Source organism: Sceloporus undulatus, chromosome 2 (assembly GCF_019175285.1).
Source record: "Sceloporus undulatus isolate JIND9_A2432 ecotype Alabama chromosome 2, SceUnd_v1.1, whole genome shotgun sequence".
Lineage (NCBI taxonomy): Eukaryota > Metazoa > Chordata > Lepidosauria > Squamata > Phrynosomatidae > Sceloporus > Sceloporus undulatus.
The window spans coordinates 318,848,945-318,866,036 of NC_056523.1; the positions used below are offsets into that span (position 1 = coordinate 318,848,945).

Sequence of the window (17,092 nt, forward strand, 5' to 3'; positions counted from 1 at the left end):
TGTAGTGGAGAGTCTCTTTCCTTAGAGGTCTTTAAACAGAGGCTGGATGGCCATCTGTCGGGGATGCTTTGATTGAGATTTCCTGCATGGCAGAATGGGGTTGGACTGGATGGCCCTTGCAGTCTCTTCCAACTCTAGGATTCTATTCTATAACCCCAGCGAATGTGGAGGGCCCACGGTACATTTGTCTATACTCAAAATCTAGTCCAGCATTGTAGACCCACCAAAACTGTACAAGCATTCGATCTGCAACAGCATACAAATGGACCAGGAGCCAGCCTGAAGAGAGAAGGTGTTGAACTACTCACAAGTGATTAACTACAGGAAATTGTCCTTGGCTTGGTACATTGAGCAGGAGGAAGCCCTGAGCCAGCTGAGTCAGTTTGTGCTATTTAAAAGGCAGAAAGTGTATGCAGCTGGAATCCTCCGTCTAAACCACACCCTGTTTATTTGGACATGGGAAGGATTCAGCCTTCATACCTACTGGGCTTGCGAGTTTAAATTTAGATCAAGGATATCTGAGCTAAAAAGGGATCCGGGAGGGAGGCAGGAGTCAATTGTAAACTCTAGATGCACTTGGATTCAGCAGCAAGAGGGGAAGTGAGAGGTCTCCCATTTCATGACATCTTATGCGGAGAGAAAAGGCCACATTTCGCAAGTCTTTGCGCCTCATCAGTTCCGCAAAGCTGTTTTCGCTGGTTGTAGCACATGGACTGCATCACTGCCACAAGCGTGAAATGCCTCCAACTTGGCTTCAAGGGAGCGCCATCTGGCCCAGTTCTTGCCACACAAACACCAATACTACTAAGCAAACTTCAAAGCCATTCTGTGCCATTATTCATTTGCTTGGCCCTTGGACTATATTCTTGATCTTCAGAACTGATTTATCCCCAAACAGGGTGCAGTAAATGAAATTGGATCATCCAGATTTTTGGGGAGAGGGATACTTGGTCCAGCTTTCTGAAAACAATCTCGTCTTGTCTTAGAGAGGGGGATTGTTTGGCCCACAAGGAGTCTCAATTCAAGACCCTGCACTCCTACAAATATTTTAGGACTGCAACTCCCAGCAGTTCTAGTCATCATAGCTATTGGTGAGGAATGCTGGAAACTGTCGTCCAACAACATCTGGAGATTGTATGACTTACAGAAGGATATCATAATGTGATATTATGAAGTAAATAGCAGAGCAAGAATGGGAAGAGCCAACCTTCAGCAAGCTAAGGAGGGAAAGGATAAAAACCAGAAGTTTGTCTGCAAAGAGTTTGATAGGATTATTAAAAAAGCGAGAGACAGCCAGGTGGGAATTGAAATAGGAATAGACCTATTAGGAAGTGGGGAATGGAAGAGCTCTTAGTAGGGTTTTTGGAAGATAAAGTGTGGAAAGAATTCAGGGAGAAGTGTCACTTTGAAACTGAGATGTAACAGTGTGCTCTCCGCAAAGGAATCTTGTAGCACCTTTGAGACCGACAGAGAAAGAAATTATGTTTAAAAAGTATAGATCTATAAGTCTGGCCACCAAATTGAAAGCATAAGAAAAACTGAAGCTGGTGAAAGAAGAAAATATTCTTGAATGCATTTTGGAATAAGCTTTCAAGTGGTCGCTGGAAGGTTCAAAGTTTTGTTGTTTTCCTTATGCAAGACTTACCTGACCTAGTTCACAAGTTCATATTGTTAGCTTTGCATGAAAGGTTTGCTGGAACATGTTAAGCTCTTTTTTGTGTGTGGTGGTGGTCTAGGAATCTATCCCTATTCTTTCCATGTTATTTCTGCCACCAGCACCAATTTTTTGTGTTACAGAAATAAGGACCAGCTACTTTGTTAACTGAGGTATACTTATACTTGGTATTTTTCTCCCACTGGACATAAACAGTCTTATTTCAGTATTTTTGTTTTTTTAGGGAAAGGAGTTGATTCTCTTGATGCCAGTCCAATCAATATTCAATATGCAAAGGGATCAGATAGCACCTTTGAGTTGGTAGCATACACTTTCATTGACTTAAGTCTACTGCATCAGATGCATGGAATGAAGTTGTAACCATGAATTGTGTGAATAGCAATAGAAATGCAAAGCTTGTGGACATGGTGCTGAGGTGACATGTTCAGTTTTAACAATGTTCCTTAGGGGATAAAAGCAGGAGGAAAGGTGTTACCTAAAGCCAAGGTGAATAGATAGCCATATGAATAGTGGAGGGAGCTATGGGTATGTAGTGTGATGCTGTCAGGGAAACAGAAAGGAGATGTGATAAACTGGGCAACACAGCCCTCATGAGGCTAGGATGCTAACTAGTGTTATGAGTAGAATCATAGAATTGGAAGAGACTACTGTTCAGCCCACTGTTGAAGGACTGGAGTTTGTAGTTACAGTATATTCCAATTTTGCTGTTTCTCTTTCTAGTCGTCGTTTGTACTTCGTTGTAGTTGTTCTTCAGGAACAACTGTCCTAAGGTCAGAGATAGAATGCCCCAGGAGAATGAAGTGTTCTGCAAATGTTTTTTGTCTGTTCCCATTCCTAATGTCTGGTTTATGTCCATTTATCTTCTGGAACAAAGACTGACTTGTTTGCCCAATGCAGAGTGCCGAAGGGCATTGTTGACAGGGGGTGGCACACATCACATTAGAGGATGAGCAAGTGAAAGTACCTCTAATATTATGCATAATGTGATTAGGTCCCATGATGACATTTCCCAAGTAGATATGTGGGCAGAGTTGGCATCTGGGCTACCCAGATGCCAACTCTGCCCACACATCTACTTGGGAAATGTCACCACAGAACCGATCGCGTCACCCACAAAATTAGAAGTACTTTCACTTGCTCATCCTCTAACACAGTGGTTCTTAACTTGTGGTCTGTGGACCTGAAGGAGGCATGACATCTTTAGAGGATCCACAAAGGTTTCAATGCTGTTCAGCCTACCTCCTTCCTGCAGCAAACGACCACCGTGACAGGAGCCTAAATCTAAACACTCTCTCCTCTCCCCCAAACTGTTTGATGTGTATTTTAAATCATTTAAATTATTTTAATATGATGGTTTTTGACTTCTGTACCACATATTGTTTTAGTCATATGTTGTTTTGACTTTTTCTGCAAGCTGTCTTGAGTCCGTTATGGGAGAAAGGCAAAATATAATGTGGAAAGCCATGGAGCTGGTAGTCTGCCAGAACCAAGCATGGGTTGTAAGTATACACCTACCAGCTGAGTCTTTCAGTTCATTCTCCCCAGCCAGGGAAATCTGATATGCAATGACCCATAGATGGTTGGGGGGGGGTTATGTCTAGGGTATGGCCACTCCTCAGGGTGACCAGAGGTCATCCTTTTCTGAGACATGTCCTACGTTTCAGCCTTATAACTAGGGGTCCAGGCAGAATTGCAAAATGTCCTTTATTTTTAGCCATACAACCTGTCTTTGTGTCACCTGGTGCCTCTAGCCCAACAAATTTAATACTGTCCTGGCCACTGCAAGAGTCTGTGGAGAAGATTGTGGCTGACCATGTGGTGGTTTTGTTTATTGTTTCTGATAGAGATGTGGAAAGGAAAGGAGGATCTGCATTGTTGAAGCAGATCAGTGGCATCAAGGGGAAGTGGGGGCGAAGATTTGAGATTTAGGTTGAGGAAGAAGCAGAAAGGATGAGAGCAAATGGAAAACTACAAATGAAAATAATAATTTAAATGTAGATTCAGTGGCAGGGGGTTGGACTGGGTGACTCTTGTGGTCTCTTCCAATTCTGATTCTATAAGTCGTTTTAATGAGTACGCTCACCAGAAAAATATTGCATATATAATAAAATACAGTATTTGTAATGTAGCTATAAACAAACCACGAAATAAATGTAATTTATATTAGTTTTTTAGCTTTTATTTGGTAATGTTCTAAGGTTTTTTTTAATGTGCTACACTTTGTAGTGACTTATCCTCCTTCGCAGTTATGACATCTGGTCACCCTGCCACTCCTCCCAACATAAGTCAACCCCTTGGAGGGCTAGTCATAAATCATCCAGCCTCTTTCCCCAATTTATGTCCTCCCCACCCTCGCATATCAAGACCAGATTCTCATTGCTAAGCAGTTATCTATTTTCTCCAAGAGTAGACATCATACAATCTAAGTGGTGCATCTCAGGGTGCTTCATAATGTAGGATTCATCCTACTCTCAGTAGTCTTTGTGACACAGCAAAAGATCCTGGGTCTTCACTGTGACATTAAAACTATGACCAGTGAGAAGCTATTGCTTGGATTGCTGGCACAATGGAGCCCACCTGGTTGCCAATTGAAAAAATAAGGCAATCACAACCAATATTTTATTTGTATTTCTTCTGTGGTTTCTTAACAATGCAGAAGCAGAATATTAATCAGTTGAAAAGAGCTTCATGAAAAAGAACATGCAGACATTAGTAACAATAAGTCACCTTCAAACTGCTTGGCATAATCATGAACCCTTTATTTGTTCTCATTTTTTATCATAAAGATATTGCTGTCCCACATGGAATTAGAAAATGTTTCTTCTTCAAATTTATGATAAGGCTGATTTTTTTTTAAATGCAGGCAATACATTCTCAATATTAAGAAGCCAAAAACTACAGCTAAATATATATAACCAAATCCTATGTATGGTTACTCAAAGGTACAACTTGCCGTTTCCAGTGGGGCTTGCTTCCATGTAATTTGTTAAAGGAGCTCAAGCTTTATTCATTAATTTTTCAGTTCCAAGTTGAGGAATTAAATACACTGAAATAAGATTTGGAGTTAAACATTATGCTGGATGTATCTGTTCTTCTAAAGCCCACGGAAGCATTACTGAGGAATCTAGAGATGTGATGTATAGTGCAGAAATGCATAGTAAGGAGAGATCCATAACTCAGTTCTTTGGGTCTTCAACCAAAGCCTTTCAACTGAGCCTTAAAAATGTTACCTTTAGAATCTTGTTGGTTATTTACACTAGTGTAAACAGTAACATCCAAAATCCACTAAACAGTGATACCTTTATTGGACCAACCAAAATGCACAATATACATATTGCAAGTTTTCAAAGCTCCACTGGCATCTTCATTGGCAAAAGTGTTAAAAAATCATACAGCAGAGAGAGAGGAAAATGATGTTAGTCATAGGCATGGATTTGGTCAAGATGTTGTGGTTGTTGTCCTCAGTTCAGATGGTATGGAAGAGTAATCATGCATGCGGGCCACTCCTCCTAGTGGCCATGTGGGTCCTGGGAAATTCATAAGTCCAGGAAATAAAATTTAAATTCCAATAAGGGTATCACTGTTTTGTGGATGTTGGATCTTATTTTACTTTGTTGTATGGCCAACACATTACCCCTGGTTATGTTTTCTGGTGTTATGTGCACCAGTTGCATTTTTAAGCAGTTGTACTAGAGCAGTATACTAATGTTGCACTGAGTAACAACTGCACAACATGCAAGCACAAGGCACTATTGCTCAGTGTATGACTGACTGCAATAGGGTGCAACCCACTACAACTCTGCTGTAAATGTACACACTATATACCTGCTAAAAAGGATCTTGGCATATGAGTGTAGGCTCAGTCAGATGGTAGGTTCAGCAAATTTCTCCTATTTTGTAGTCCGGTTGTGCTATCTTGCTTTTTTCACTGGGATATCTATGGTCATAAAATCCTCTGCCAGCACTACCTCTTGTCCGTCCAACACCAACTCAGCTTGCCTCTTCAGTTCTGAGACATCCATATCTCCTTCACCAATCTGACTGGTCGGCTTATACCTCTGGCTGAAATGAGACAGAACCAGACTTTTTACTTTACATAGCTTTGCAAACTCTGCCGCCATTTTCGGAGTGCTGTGGCCATGTTCCTTGGCCTTGTCCACTTGGGTATCATCCAGTGTGGCTTCATGAACCAAGATATCAGCTTCATAACAAAGAGACACAGCTCCTTCTCCAACCATGCCACAACAGTCTCCTAAAATGCAAACTTTTCTTCCAGGGAGAGGTTCGGCTACGACATCTGAAGGAGAAATGGTGGCCCCATTTTCTAGGACAACTGTGACACCTTCTTTCAGTTTACCATATATAGGACCTGGACGAACTCCTACAAATTAAAGCACAGGAATAATAATAAATAATATAAATAAATAAATAGTTCATTTATTAACCGCTTTTCCAACGATCAAAGCAGTGTACAGAAATTATTAAAAACAGACAATAAAAACAGTAGAAACCACATCTTAAAAGTACATAATTAAAATAGATTAAATGCGACCAAAATTTAAAAACATCCAATGACATTATTAAAATCAAGAATCATAGATACTATACATCGATAGGGGAATATATTCTTAAACGGAATTAGGAGGGAAGGCTTGAAGGAAGAGATGAGTTTTGAAAGCCTTCTTAAAGGCTTCCACTGATCCACTAAGGCGGATCCCTTCAGGTAAGGCATTCCATAGAGAGGGCGCCACGGCCGAAAAGGCCCTTTGTTGAGTGGACGCCAATCTCACCTTAGGTTGGTTAAGAGACAGTTTTCCAGAAATTCTGAGTGTGCGGGGAGGATTATGCAGGGAGAGGTGTTCCCTCAAGTAACCCGGGCCCAAGCCATTTAGAGCTTTAAAGGTAATAACCAACACTTTGTACTGGGACCAGAAACGAATTGGCAGCCAGTGTAGAGATTTTAAAATAGGTGTTATATGATCAAATCTCATTGTACCTGTAATTAGCCTGGCTGCTGCATTTTGGATCAGTTGAAGTTTCCGAACCTGATACAAAGGTAGCCCCATGTAGAGCGCATTGCAGAAATCCAAACAAGAGGTTACCAGTGCATGTACTACTTTTTCTAGGTCCCCTCGGTCCAGACAGGGACGCAGCTGGCGTATCAGCCAAAGCTGATACCAGGCACTCCTGGCCATCGCATCTATTTGAGATGATAAACATAGGGATGGATCCAGGAGTACTCCCAAACTACATACTTTGTCCTTCAGTGGAAGTTTAATCCCATCAAGGACACTGTATCAGTCGGAGACATGGAGAGATAGATCTGGGTGTCATCAGCGTACTGATAACACCGAGCTCCATGGCTCTGGATGATCTCTCCCAGCGGCTTCATGTAAATATTAAATAGCATGGAGGACAGAATGGCGCCTTGAGGGACGACCGATGTAAGCTCTCTTTTCCGACAGCAGCTGTCCCCCAGCCTCACCATCTGGAACCTTCCCGAGAGATAGGACCGGAACCACTGGAGCACAGTGCCCCCGATACCTAATTCTCCCAGGCGTTCCAGAAGGATACCATGGTCGATGGTATCGAAGGCCGCTGAGATGTCCAAGAGCACCAACAGAGTTATATCTCCTCTGTCGGTGGCCAGATGGAGGTCATCGACTAAGGCGACCATGGCAGTCTCAACTCTGTAGCCCGCCCTGAAACCAGTTTGAAATGGGTCAAGATAATCGGTTTCATCCAAGACCGCCTGGAGCTGAAAAGCGACTGCCCTCTCAATCACCTTGCCCAAAAATGGTAACAAGGAGACAGGTCTATAATTGCTCATGGATAGGGGGTCAAGGGAAGGTTTCTTCAGCAAAGGCCTTACAATTGCCTGTTTCAAAGATGTTGGTACAGTACCTTCCCGAAGAGATGTATTTATTATTTGGTGAAGAGCAGATGTTATAACATCTCCTCCCTGTACGGTCAACCAAGAAGGGCAAGGGTCAAGGGGGGCAAGTCATCTTTTTCATGCATCCAAGGAGCTTGTCTACGTCCTCGGTACTCACAAACTCGAATTGATCCAGAATAACCTTGTTACCAGAGGCGCTGGATACTTCTACTAAAGGTTCTGCTTGAAAACTGGCGTCAAGATTAGCCCTTATCTGAGAGACTTTATCAGCAAAGAAGTTGTTAAAAGCATCACAGCAGGCAATAGTTGGTTCAAGCAAAGGGTTCTGGGTGGCTTAGGGTTCAAATCCCTGTTTAGCCATGGAAATCCTTGGTTAACCTTGACCAAGTCACACTCTCTCAGTTTTAGAAGAAGGCAATGGCAAAACACCTTTGAATAAATCTTGCCAAGAAAACCCCATGATAGGTTTGCCATAATTCAGAGTTGACTTGCAGACACATAACAACCATTACAAGAGAAACTGTACACAACTCATGTTTCTTCCTGCACTGCTCATTGCTCTTTTTAAAAAAACCTTACAGTTGGTAAGAGATTGGATTTGTCGCTTTTAAAGAGCTCATTGCTCTCTCTTTAAAAAACAAAACCCCTTAGGATTGATCAAATCTTGGGAAAATCTGTTTCATTGCATCTAAAATGCCTTGAGCAGTTCTATTAAGTTGTAAAGGAGCTTGTTGCAATCCCTTCAAGTACCATCTTTCACACTCACTCAGTAATTCTTGAACCCTTACTCTTGCTATCAACTCACTTTGTTACTTTTAATATACTGTACTGGTCCCAGAGTCTAGATCTTATGAATGTACAGTAGTTATTTGAAAATATGCATACAGTATCTGCACTATACATCTTTCTCTCATGGCTCTCAGTCTTGATTCATTACCACTACATTCAATCATACTTCCTAATATGTGGGTGTTGTGTGCTTTCAAGTCATTTAGGATTTATGGTGAACCTAAGGTGAGCCTATCACAGGGTTTTCTTGGCAAGTTTCATAAGAGACTTGCCATCCTCTGAGACTGAGAGAGTGTGACTTGCCCAAGGTCATCCAGTGGGTTTTCATGGCCGAGCAGGATTTGAACCCTCGTCTCCAGAGTCATAGTCCAATGCTCCAACTACTACACCCCTTTACTTTATGGGAGTGATTGATATATCATTTCTGCATGAACATAATGTGTGCATATTGCATGTATATATGTGTGTGTGTTTGTGCATGCGCACACATTATGTTTATGCAGATATATATCTACCATAAAGTTCTGCACTGATGTTTTCTGACTTGAGCCAATAAACAATATTACCAGTGTGTTTTAGAGGGGAGGAAGAGTGCATTAGTCTGTAACAGTAAAGAACTGGAAGCACAAAGTCATCTTAAAAGACTCATTGGTTTAATGTGACATGCCCTTCCACAGCTCATCATCTATTTCACTGCACGAAACATAAGATTTCAAGAATACACACCAGAGTAAGTAAATTAATCCCCATAGTACCACAACATGCTCTCTTTTTGTTTTCTGCTCAGAAAACTATTAGTCATATTAGCCACTCCACAGCTGAGGAATGGCATCACTGCTCATGAGCTCAGCATGAGCCCTGTGGGAATTTCACTTCATGTAGTGGCTAAGAGCCTGAGCTGTGAAGCGGGAATCCCACTGTCCAGATAGCAACATAATATTGACCTGCCATGCAGGTTCTTTGTAAAGCAGAAGCGGGAATCACGTGTCTAATTTTGGATTCAAGAATGGAGGCACAGTGAACTGAAGGTAGCAATTTATGTGACACATTGCCAGTCCAGATGTTAGCATCACACCTGTGTAATCAGGCACTGAAACAAAGATATATCTTAACACTTATAGCAGTTTGGGAAAATCTACCTAACATTCACAGGGGACTGGTCTAGATTAATTTTGAAAGTGTTGATTCCACATTTCATAGCACCAATCTCTGAATGACAGAGATGCAGCTGTAAAATGTTTTGAACAATCTATGGTGTGCTACAATACATACTGTATATACTCATGTATAAGTCTAGAAATTTTAGTCCAGAAATTGACCCCAAAAAACTGAGTCAACTTATCCACAGGTCAATGTAAGTACTTTACGTTAAATCTTATAAAGGAACCATCCTTTAGAGCAGGGGTCAGTCAACCCTTTCTCGGGGGTCACCAGGTTGGGACTCACCCCTCCTCTTCCACGTGGCCAGGCCTGCTCTGGCCTGCCGCCGCTGCCTCTCCTCCTCCTCGCGACAACCACCGCCATCGCACAAGGTTGCTGATGCTAATCCATTAGTTATATCAAAATCCATAAATTGACCTCAAAACCTGCCCCCACCTTATAAATAAAGTTGACTATATGTGGCAACACCTTTTAGCCTTTAAAGTTAAAGTGGTTCCTCTGATTCCATAAATTCTACATATTCAATGTAAAGGATATCTATGATAAAAACAGGAATCAGTATGGCATAGTGTTTTGGGTGATGGATTGGGAATGTGGAAATCCAGGTTCAAGTCATCACTGACTTTTGAATTTTTTTCTGGATGCTCTTGGGCTAGTCATTCACTTTCTCAGCCTGACCCATCTCACAGGGTTGTTGTGAGAATGAAGTTGGGAGGAGAAGAGCCATATAGTGTATTTTGTCTTCAGTTCACCGGAAGAAAAGCAGAATATATCTAAGAAATAAAAATAAGCATCCTACATACTGTTAGTAAACTCCTTCTCCATGTGCTGATCCTATCAGCAGCATAGTTGCACACTTTTGTGGGAAGTCTCATTTTGCCTTCAACAAACTTCCAATCCAAAGCCAAAGAACATGTTTTATGAGTCAAACATGCCGGGTTGTTCTTACTGGTGGTGCAGTGGTTAAATGCCTGTACTGCAGTCACTCACTCACAAACCACAAGGTTGTGAGTTCAGTTCCAGCCAGGGGCTCAGGGTCGACTCAGCCTGGTATCCTTCCAAGGTTGCTAAAATGAGTATCCAGCTTGTTGGGGGCAAATAGTTTACACATTGTAAACCACTTAGGGAGTGCTTAATTGCACTGATAAGAGGTATAGAAATGTACTTGCTATTGCTTGCTATTCTTACCTAGTTCCTTCAGCTTCTGCACGTTGAGTCTTCCAGCCCGTGGCTTCTCTTCCACTAGAAACCCAAAGGAAGGTATGCGATGAAATAACCTGAATGCCTTCATCACAAACTGTTCATTGTCCACCAAGGGGTACGAGCCTTCAGAAGGATCTAGATAAATAGTTCTCCCTTGAATCTCTTTAGACAAGGCCTCATCTCTATCCACAAAAGACAGCTCCTTCCGTTCTTCTACAGGGCATTGATCTTGTGTGGGCACCAGTTCATGTACAGCATAAGAGATGGCAAGTTGTGAGTGAGACAGCTCCATTGTTCTCCACAGGAAGCTCCTCAGACCAAGTGGCCCATAAATATCTACTGGAAGCTTGTTTGTGGCAGGACCACTCTGGAGGCTGATAGTACATAGAAGTCCAGGAAGACCAAAGAAATGGTCTCCATGAAGATGAGTTATAAAGATTTTGGTAATTCTTCCTATGAATGTAAAAAACAGTGAGTCAAGTGAGGCCAAACTGAGAGACTTCAAACACATAATAGAGAGAGTACATGAGGAAAATGTATGCTTGCATCAGAGAAAAGATTATACTGACCAAGAAATAATACAGACTGAACCTCTCTTATATGAAATGCTTGGGACCAGAAGTGTTTGGGATTTTAGAATATCTGTGTTTGCATATATGTACATAATGAGATATCTTGGAGATGGGACCGGAATCTAAATACAAAACTCATTTATGTTTCATATACACTTGATGTTTCATACACACTTTAACCACATAGTCTGAAGGTAATTTTACACACAGTATTTAAAACAATTTTGTGCATGAAGCAAAGTTTGTATACACTGAACTATTGGAAAGCAAAAGTGTCACTATCTCAACTATTCATGAAAAAAGTTTTGTTTTTTGGAATATTTCAGATTTTGGAATAGATTTTGGATACAGGAGATATAACCTGTATAGGTTTACATTATTTTAGGCTTGTTTTTAGGCCTCGGTAATTCTTCCTTGGGCTTCAGTAACAGTGGTAAAAATTTAGTCACGTCTAAAACTTCCTGCCATAGAAGCTAAATTGGTTTCTCAGATAACAGGCAAAAACATTTTCATTCAGACAGATCTATGATTTCTGTGGACATCTGTGCTAGATTTCTGTGGAAGACCTTAAAGCAGAGTGGACAAAGTGTTTGTGGGGTCATGGGGGGCATATTTGTCATGTTTCCCATGGAAAACAGAACAGAAAAATGTGAATATCCAGAACTGACCTGCTTTCAGATTACTTTTCATGAACTGAGTCTGGGTCCCCTCGCCACAATCAAACAGCCAGCATTCTCCTTCAAAACGAACTACCGTAGCTGAGGCACCTCTGGTTGGAGATGGATATGCGGCACCCGTCCCCAAGAAAGTTACATCCATTGACATTTTACTCAGAGGCAGTGTAGCACCTAAAGGAACATGTGCAAATTTGATTTATTTTTGGTTTGCTTGCCACAGTGTCAACCTGTTTCCAAAAATAAAAAAAAAAAAAGCTACCAGACCTCAAAAGGTACTGAGAATGCTACAATCCTCCATGCACTTACTAGAAAGTAAGACCCATTGAACTCAATGGGATTTATTCCCAACTAACTATGCAAATTATTTCCCTGGATATTAGTTACTGGTTAACTTCTCAGCTGCCAGTTTGGGTCCTGTTTTGGAAGAAAGGCAGGATATAAATTAGATAAATCAATATTGTATTACATGAGGGCTCCTTCACACAACACAGTTTGATACCGCTTCCATTGCCAAATGTATCTCCTATGAAATCCTGGGATTTGTAGTTTGGTGCACTAGAGGTCTCCAGCAGTGAATTCTAAATCCCTCACTAAACAATGAAGCCCATGATTCCATAGGACAGAACCATGGCAGTACAAGTCATATTAAAGTGCTTTAACTCTGGTTGTCAATAACACTGGAAAGCCAGAAATCTGAGTTGGATTTTAACAATCCCAAACTACAGGTTGAGTCTCTCTGATCTGGAATTCCAAAATCCAAAATATTCCAAAAACCAAAACACTTTTCATGGATGGCTGAGACATTTGAGTTTATCACATAAAGGAGATTGGGAGTTTATCTCATGAATATCCTGGAAAAATCATGTAGTTACATAAAACGATTTCACACAACGTCACACAAAACCTACCATTAAAGTGGTCACATAGGCCCGTTACAGACGGGCCTTCAAGTGCGCGCTCCGTGCATGCTAGGATTAGAAAGGGGCATCCTTTCCGGACACCCCCAATCCTAGCACGCATGGAGCGTTCACAAAATGGCGGCGGCCGTTCCACACGGCCGCCGCCATTACGACGTCACAACTGTGCCGCCTCTATACGGGGCGCATAGTGCGCTCTTTTGCCATTTGCGTCACTGGGTGCAGCCTTTAGATGGCTGCGCCCAGCGACGCAAGGGAGAAAGGGGCCAAGCGGCCCCTTTCTCCTCCTCCCCGCTGCCGCAGGGTGTCCTTGGGGCTTGAAGCCCCAAGAACACCCCTTTCCAGGCCTCGGGGCCATTGAAATCAATTGGCCAGCCATATTATTTTCACAAATGAAATGGAATAGAAAATCCAACAAATACTTTTTCTCCTCCGCACCAGTAACTGTGCAATAATAATGAAATCGTAGGGGGCAGTGTGGTGTAGTGGTTTGAGCGTTGGATTAGGACTCTGGAAACCAGGGTTCAAATCTCCGCTCAGTCAGGGAAAACCACTGGATGATCCTGGGCAAGTTGCATGCTCTCAGCCTCAGAGGATGGCAATGGCAAGCCCCCTGGGAGGAAACTAGTCAAGAAAAACCCATGATAGGGTTACAATAAATCAGAAGTGCAGCACTGGTCCTCCTTCTGTATGAGCAAGTCACACACTCTCAGCCTCACTTCTTATTTATTATTGCATGATTTATCTTGTTGTTGTTGTGCCTTCAACTAGATTTTTTGCTTATGGGGACCCTAAGGTGAATCTGTCATGGGGTTTTGTGAGGCTGAGATTCCTACCGCCAGAAAGGATAAATTTGAAGTGGCAACTTCAACTGCAATGTAATTTCCATAGCCTGGAAGTAATTTTAAAGACTATTTTTAATAATTTTGAACATGAAAGAAAGTTTGTGTTCACTGACCCATCAGAAAGCAAAGGTGTCTATGGAGTTTATCACACTGGAGCTAATTTCAGCATTAAAGAGAGATTAAAGCACTTTTAAAGCATCCTGCAAATAAAGCAAAAATGGCAAGTAATTGCATGAATGATTAGCACACGCAGTTACGCAAATAAAATAATATTGGAAATGCATTGTTGCTGAAATCCCGAAAGTAAAAAGATGCACGTTAATGTTTCTTTGGTGCGTTACAGACCGCCAAAAAGTGGCGGCCTGTACCCGCCCCTTTCCCCACCGGATCGGGGCCTCAGCGGCCAGAGTGGCATCCGCTGAGGCCCCAATCCGCCACTTTTCAGGTCACCATCAGTTGAAAACAATGTGAAGGCACATGAAACAACAACTCCATTGCAAAATGCAATTGTAAACGGTAACAAAATGTCATTTGCAAACATTTAAAGATGATTTTTGTGAATCAGAAAAATCACTGCATGAATGTACCTGTAGTTTAAAAAATTCATTAACTGAAACAGAGAATGGATGATTACCAGTGATAAAATACTGGAAGAAGAATCGGCAAGCTCTGATAATACAGTGCTTTGCAATACGAACATTATTTTATTCTCTTTTTTCCCCTTTCCTTTATTACAGCTTTTTCCCTTGAAATTTTGTGGTTTTTAATAGGCAGATCCACTGAGGACAGTTTAATGATTCAAAGAACAGTGGTGATAACATGACTTAGAAGCAACAATGGAAGGCAGAAAGCATCATAAGTTAAGAGTCAGCATCAGGATTTTTTTTATCAAGAGTGAAGACTATTGTTATTTTGCAAGGTTACAACCATGTACTAGAATACAATTAATATGTACAGGGTAGAGTCGATTATTGTTAGTTGATTATAAGTTATTACGCCTTGTACTGTATTTTGTATTATTTATATATTTTTTCTTTTCTTTTTTTTTACCTTGGTACTATGTTATGTTTGAATTTATTTAATATTGCTTTGTTTGGAGTTGTGTTGGGGGCTGGGGAAGGGATTAATTATGAGTTTTATTTGAATTGTAATGTATTTTTTTCTTTTGATTTTTGTTGATTTGTATTGAATTATATTGTACTTTTTATTGCTGCAACCCGCCCGGATTCTACATTATTGGGCGGGATATAAATAAATCAGTATTATTATTATTATTATTATTATTACATTTGTTTTATATGTTATAAATAAAATATTTTAAAAAGAAGAAAAGAAAAATCACTGAATACAAATACTGATGGCTCTTACAAATTGTACAGGCTCATCACTGACTCCTACCATCCAAAGCTAGTCCCAGCGCTCTTGTCAAACATGGGTGGGGATGATGGGACTTGCAGTCCAATTTATTTCAAGGTCGCTGGAGCTTCAGATTTAGGCATAGACCCATTGCACCTTCGCTTGGGAATCCCATTTGATTACGCACCTGATTCTCCCTTGCTGCCAGCCTTCCTTCTAGTTTCACATCTGGGTTTCCAAAATAACCACACACACACACACACACACACATATATATATCATCAAGACCCCTAAACCCTCTTGGAAGGTTTAGGATGCATTAGCCACAGAAAACCCTCTGCTTTTAAAGTACATACATACATATACTGTATGTAGAATATATTCTTTAAAAGCAGTGTGTGTGTATGTATTCCTTAAAAGTAGTTCTTTAAAAACACCCGAAAGCCTCTGCTTTTAGAATATTTAAATTTATTTAAATATTTAATTTAAAGAAATAGTTAATTTAAAGAAATTAAAGAATATATATATTCTTTACAGACTTTAAAAGCAGAAGGGTTTCTGGGTCTGATGCATCCTGGCTTCCAAGAGGATTTAGGGGTCTTGATGATATATATTTTTCCTCCCCCAATTAATCTGAAAGTAATGCTCCAAGAAGGGCCAGGACAAGATGAGAAGTACCTTTGCTTTGCAAAATCCTGTTTCTTTTCTGGCATGGGCCAGAAGAGGACCTTTCAGGAAAAGGTAAGCGCAGGACTAGGGAGCAGGTCTCCTGGTTCCTGGGCTGGACTTTGCAGAGGAGGAAGAGGAGGAGCAGCAGCAGCTCAAAACAAGGCATTTCCCCCCCCCCCCCTTTTAAAGCGAGAGGCAGGAAATCAAAAGTTGCAGCTGTGGTCTTCTTCTGTATGCAGCAATAGATACAGTTGCAAATCCACACTGCAGAAATAATCCGGTTTGACGCCGCTTTAACAGTCAGGGTGGCATCCTGTGCAATCCTGGGATCTGTATTTCGTTGGAGGCCTCCCCAAAAAACTCTCTAACAGAGAAGGCTAAATAGCTCGCCAAGCCCCACATGCCATAGCACTGAGCCCTGACTTTTAAGCGGTTTCAAACTGCATTAATCCTGCAGTGTGGATGCAGCTGCAACAGGATTGCTTTGAGTGAGAGTTCCTGCATGGCAGGGGTTTAGACTGGATGGCCCTTGTGGTCTCTTCCAACTCTATGATTCGATGAGTTAAAAACACACTGCAGACATAATCCAGTTTTAGCTGCCCTGGCTCAGTGCTGGGGAATCCTGGGATTTGTAGTTTGTTGCAGCACCAGAGCTCTCTCTAATTAGCCTTCTATGTCTCACAAACACTACAAGTCCCAGAATTCCCCAGCAGTGAACCAGGGCAGTTAAAGCAGTCTTAAACTGGATTATTTCTGCAGTGTGTTTGGGATCTGAGAGTATCACAGATTAACATGTGGAGGGAAAGCATGCTTTATATACTTTACCTGATGAATTTGTGCCTGTGCAACAGTGAAAACACCCTGGTTGTAGCATGTCAAGAGAAAGAAGGGTAGGATCGTGGGGTCACCATGCCCAGTGTTTTTGTTTCCTTGCAAGGTTTTTAATAGCTCCACGACAGGCAGAACATCAACTGGTGCAGCATTTTTCACACGATGTCGTGCAAAACTCGCCATTCAAGTGGCCACAAAGAAGCATTAACACGCATCTTTTTACTTTTGGGATGTCAGCAACAATGCATTTTCAATATCACATTATTTGCACAATTGTGTTTTATAATCATTTGCGCAATTACTCGCCATTTCCGCTTTATTTGCAGGATGCTTTAAATGCACTTTAATCTCTCTTCAATGCCAAAAGTAGCTCCAGTGTGATAAACTCCTATTAGACTAAGGTGCGTTACAGACTGCCTGAAAGCGGCGGTCTGCCGGCGCCGCTGGTTGCTGCATCCAGGAACCACAGCGGCCAAACCGCGCAGTTCCTGGACACAGCAA

General features: G+C 41.5%; 1 protein-coding gene across 1 annotated transcript; it reads right to left on the reverse strand.

The window, feature by feature from the left end:
- Window positions 1-4,279: 4,279 nt before the first annotated feature.
- ELAC1 (elaC ribonuclease Z 1) lies at window positions 4,280-15,891 on the reverse strand. The gene is made up of 4 exons (XM_042455844.1): window positions 15,770-15,891; window positions 11,965-12,144; window positions 10,710-11,177; window positions 4,280-6,056 (listed from the first exon to the last, which is right to left on the reverse strand). Exons 2-4 carry the CDS (start codon window positions 12,119-12,121, stop codon window positions 5,587-5,589), a joined length of 1,095 nt encoding a protein of 364 aa, XP_042311778.1. The 5' UTR covers window positions 12,122-12,144; window positions 15,770-15,891; the 3' UTR covers window positions 4,280-5,586.
- Window positions 15,892-17,092: the final 1,201 nt, after the last annotated feature.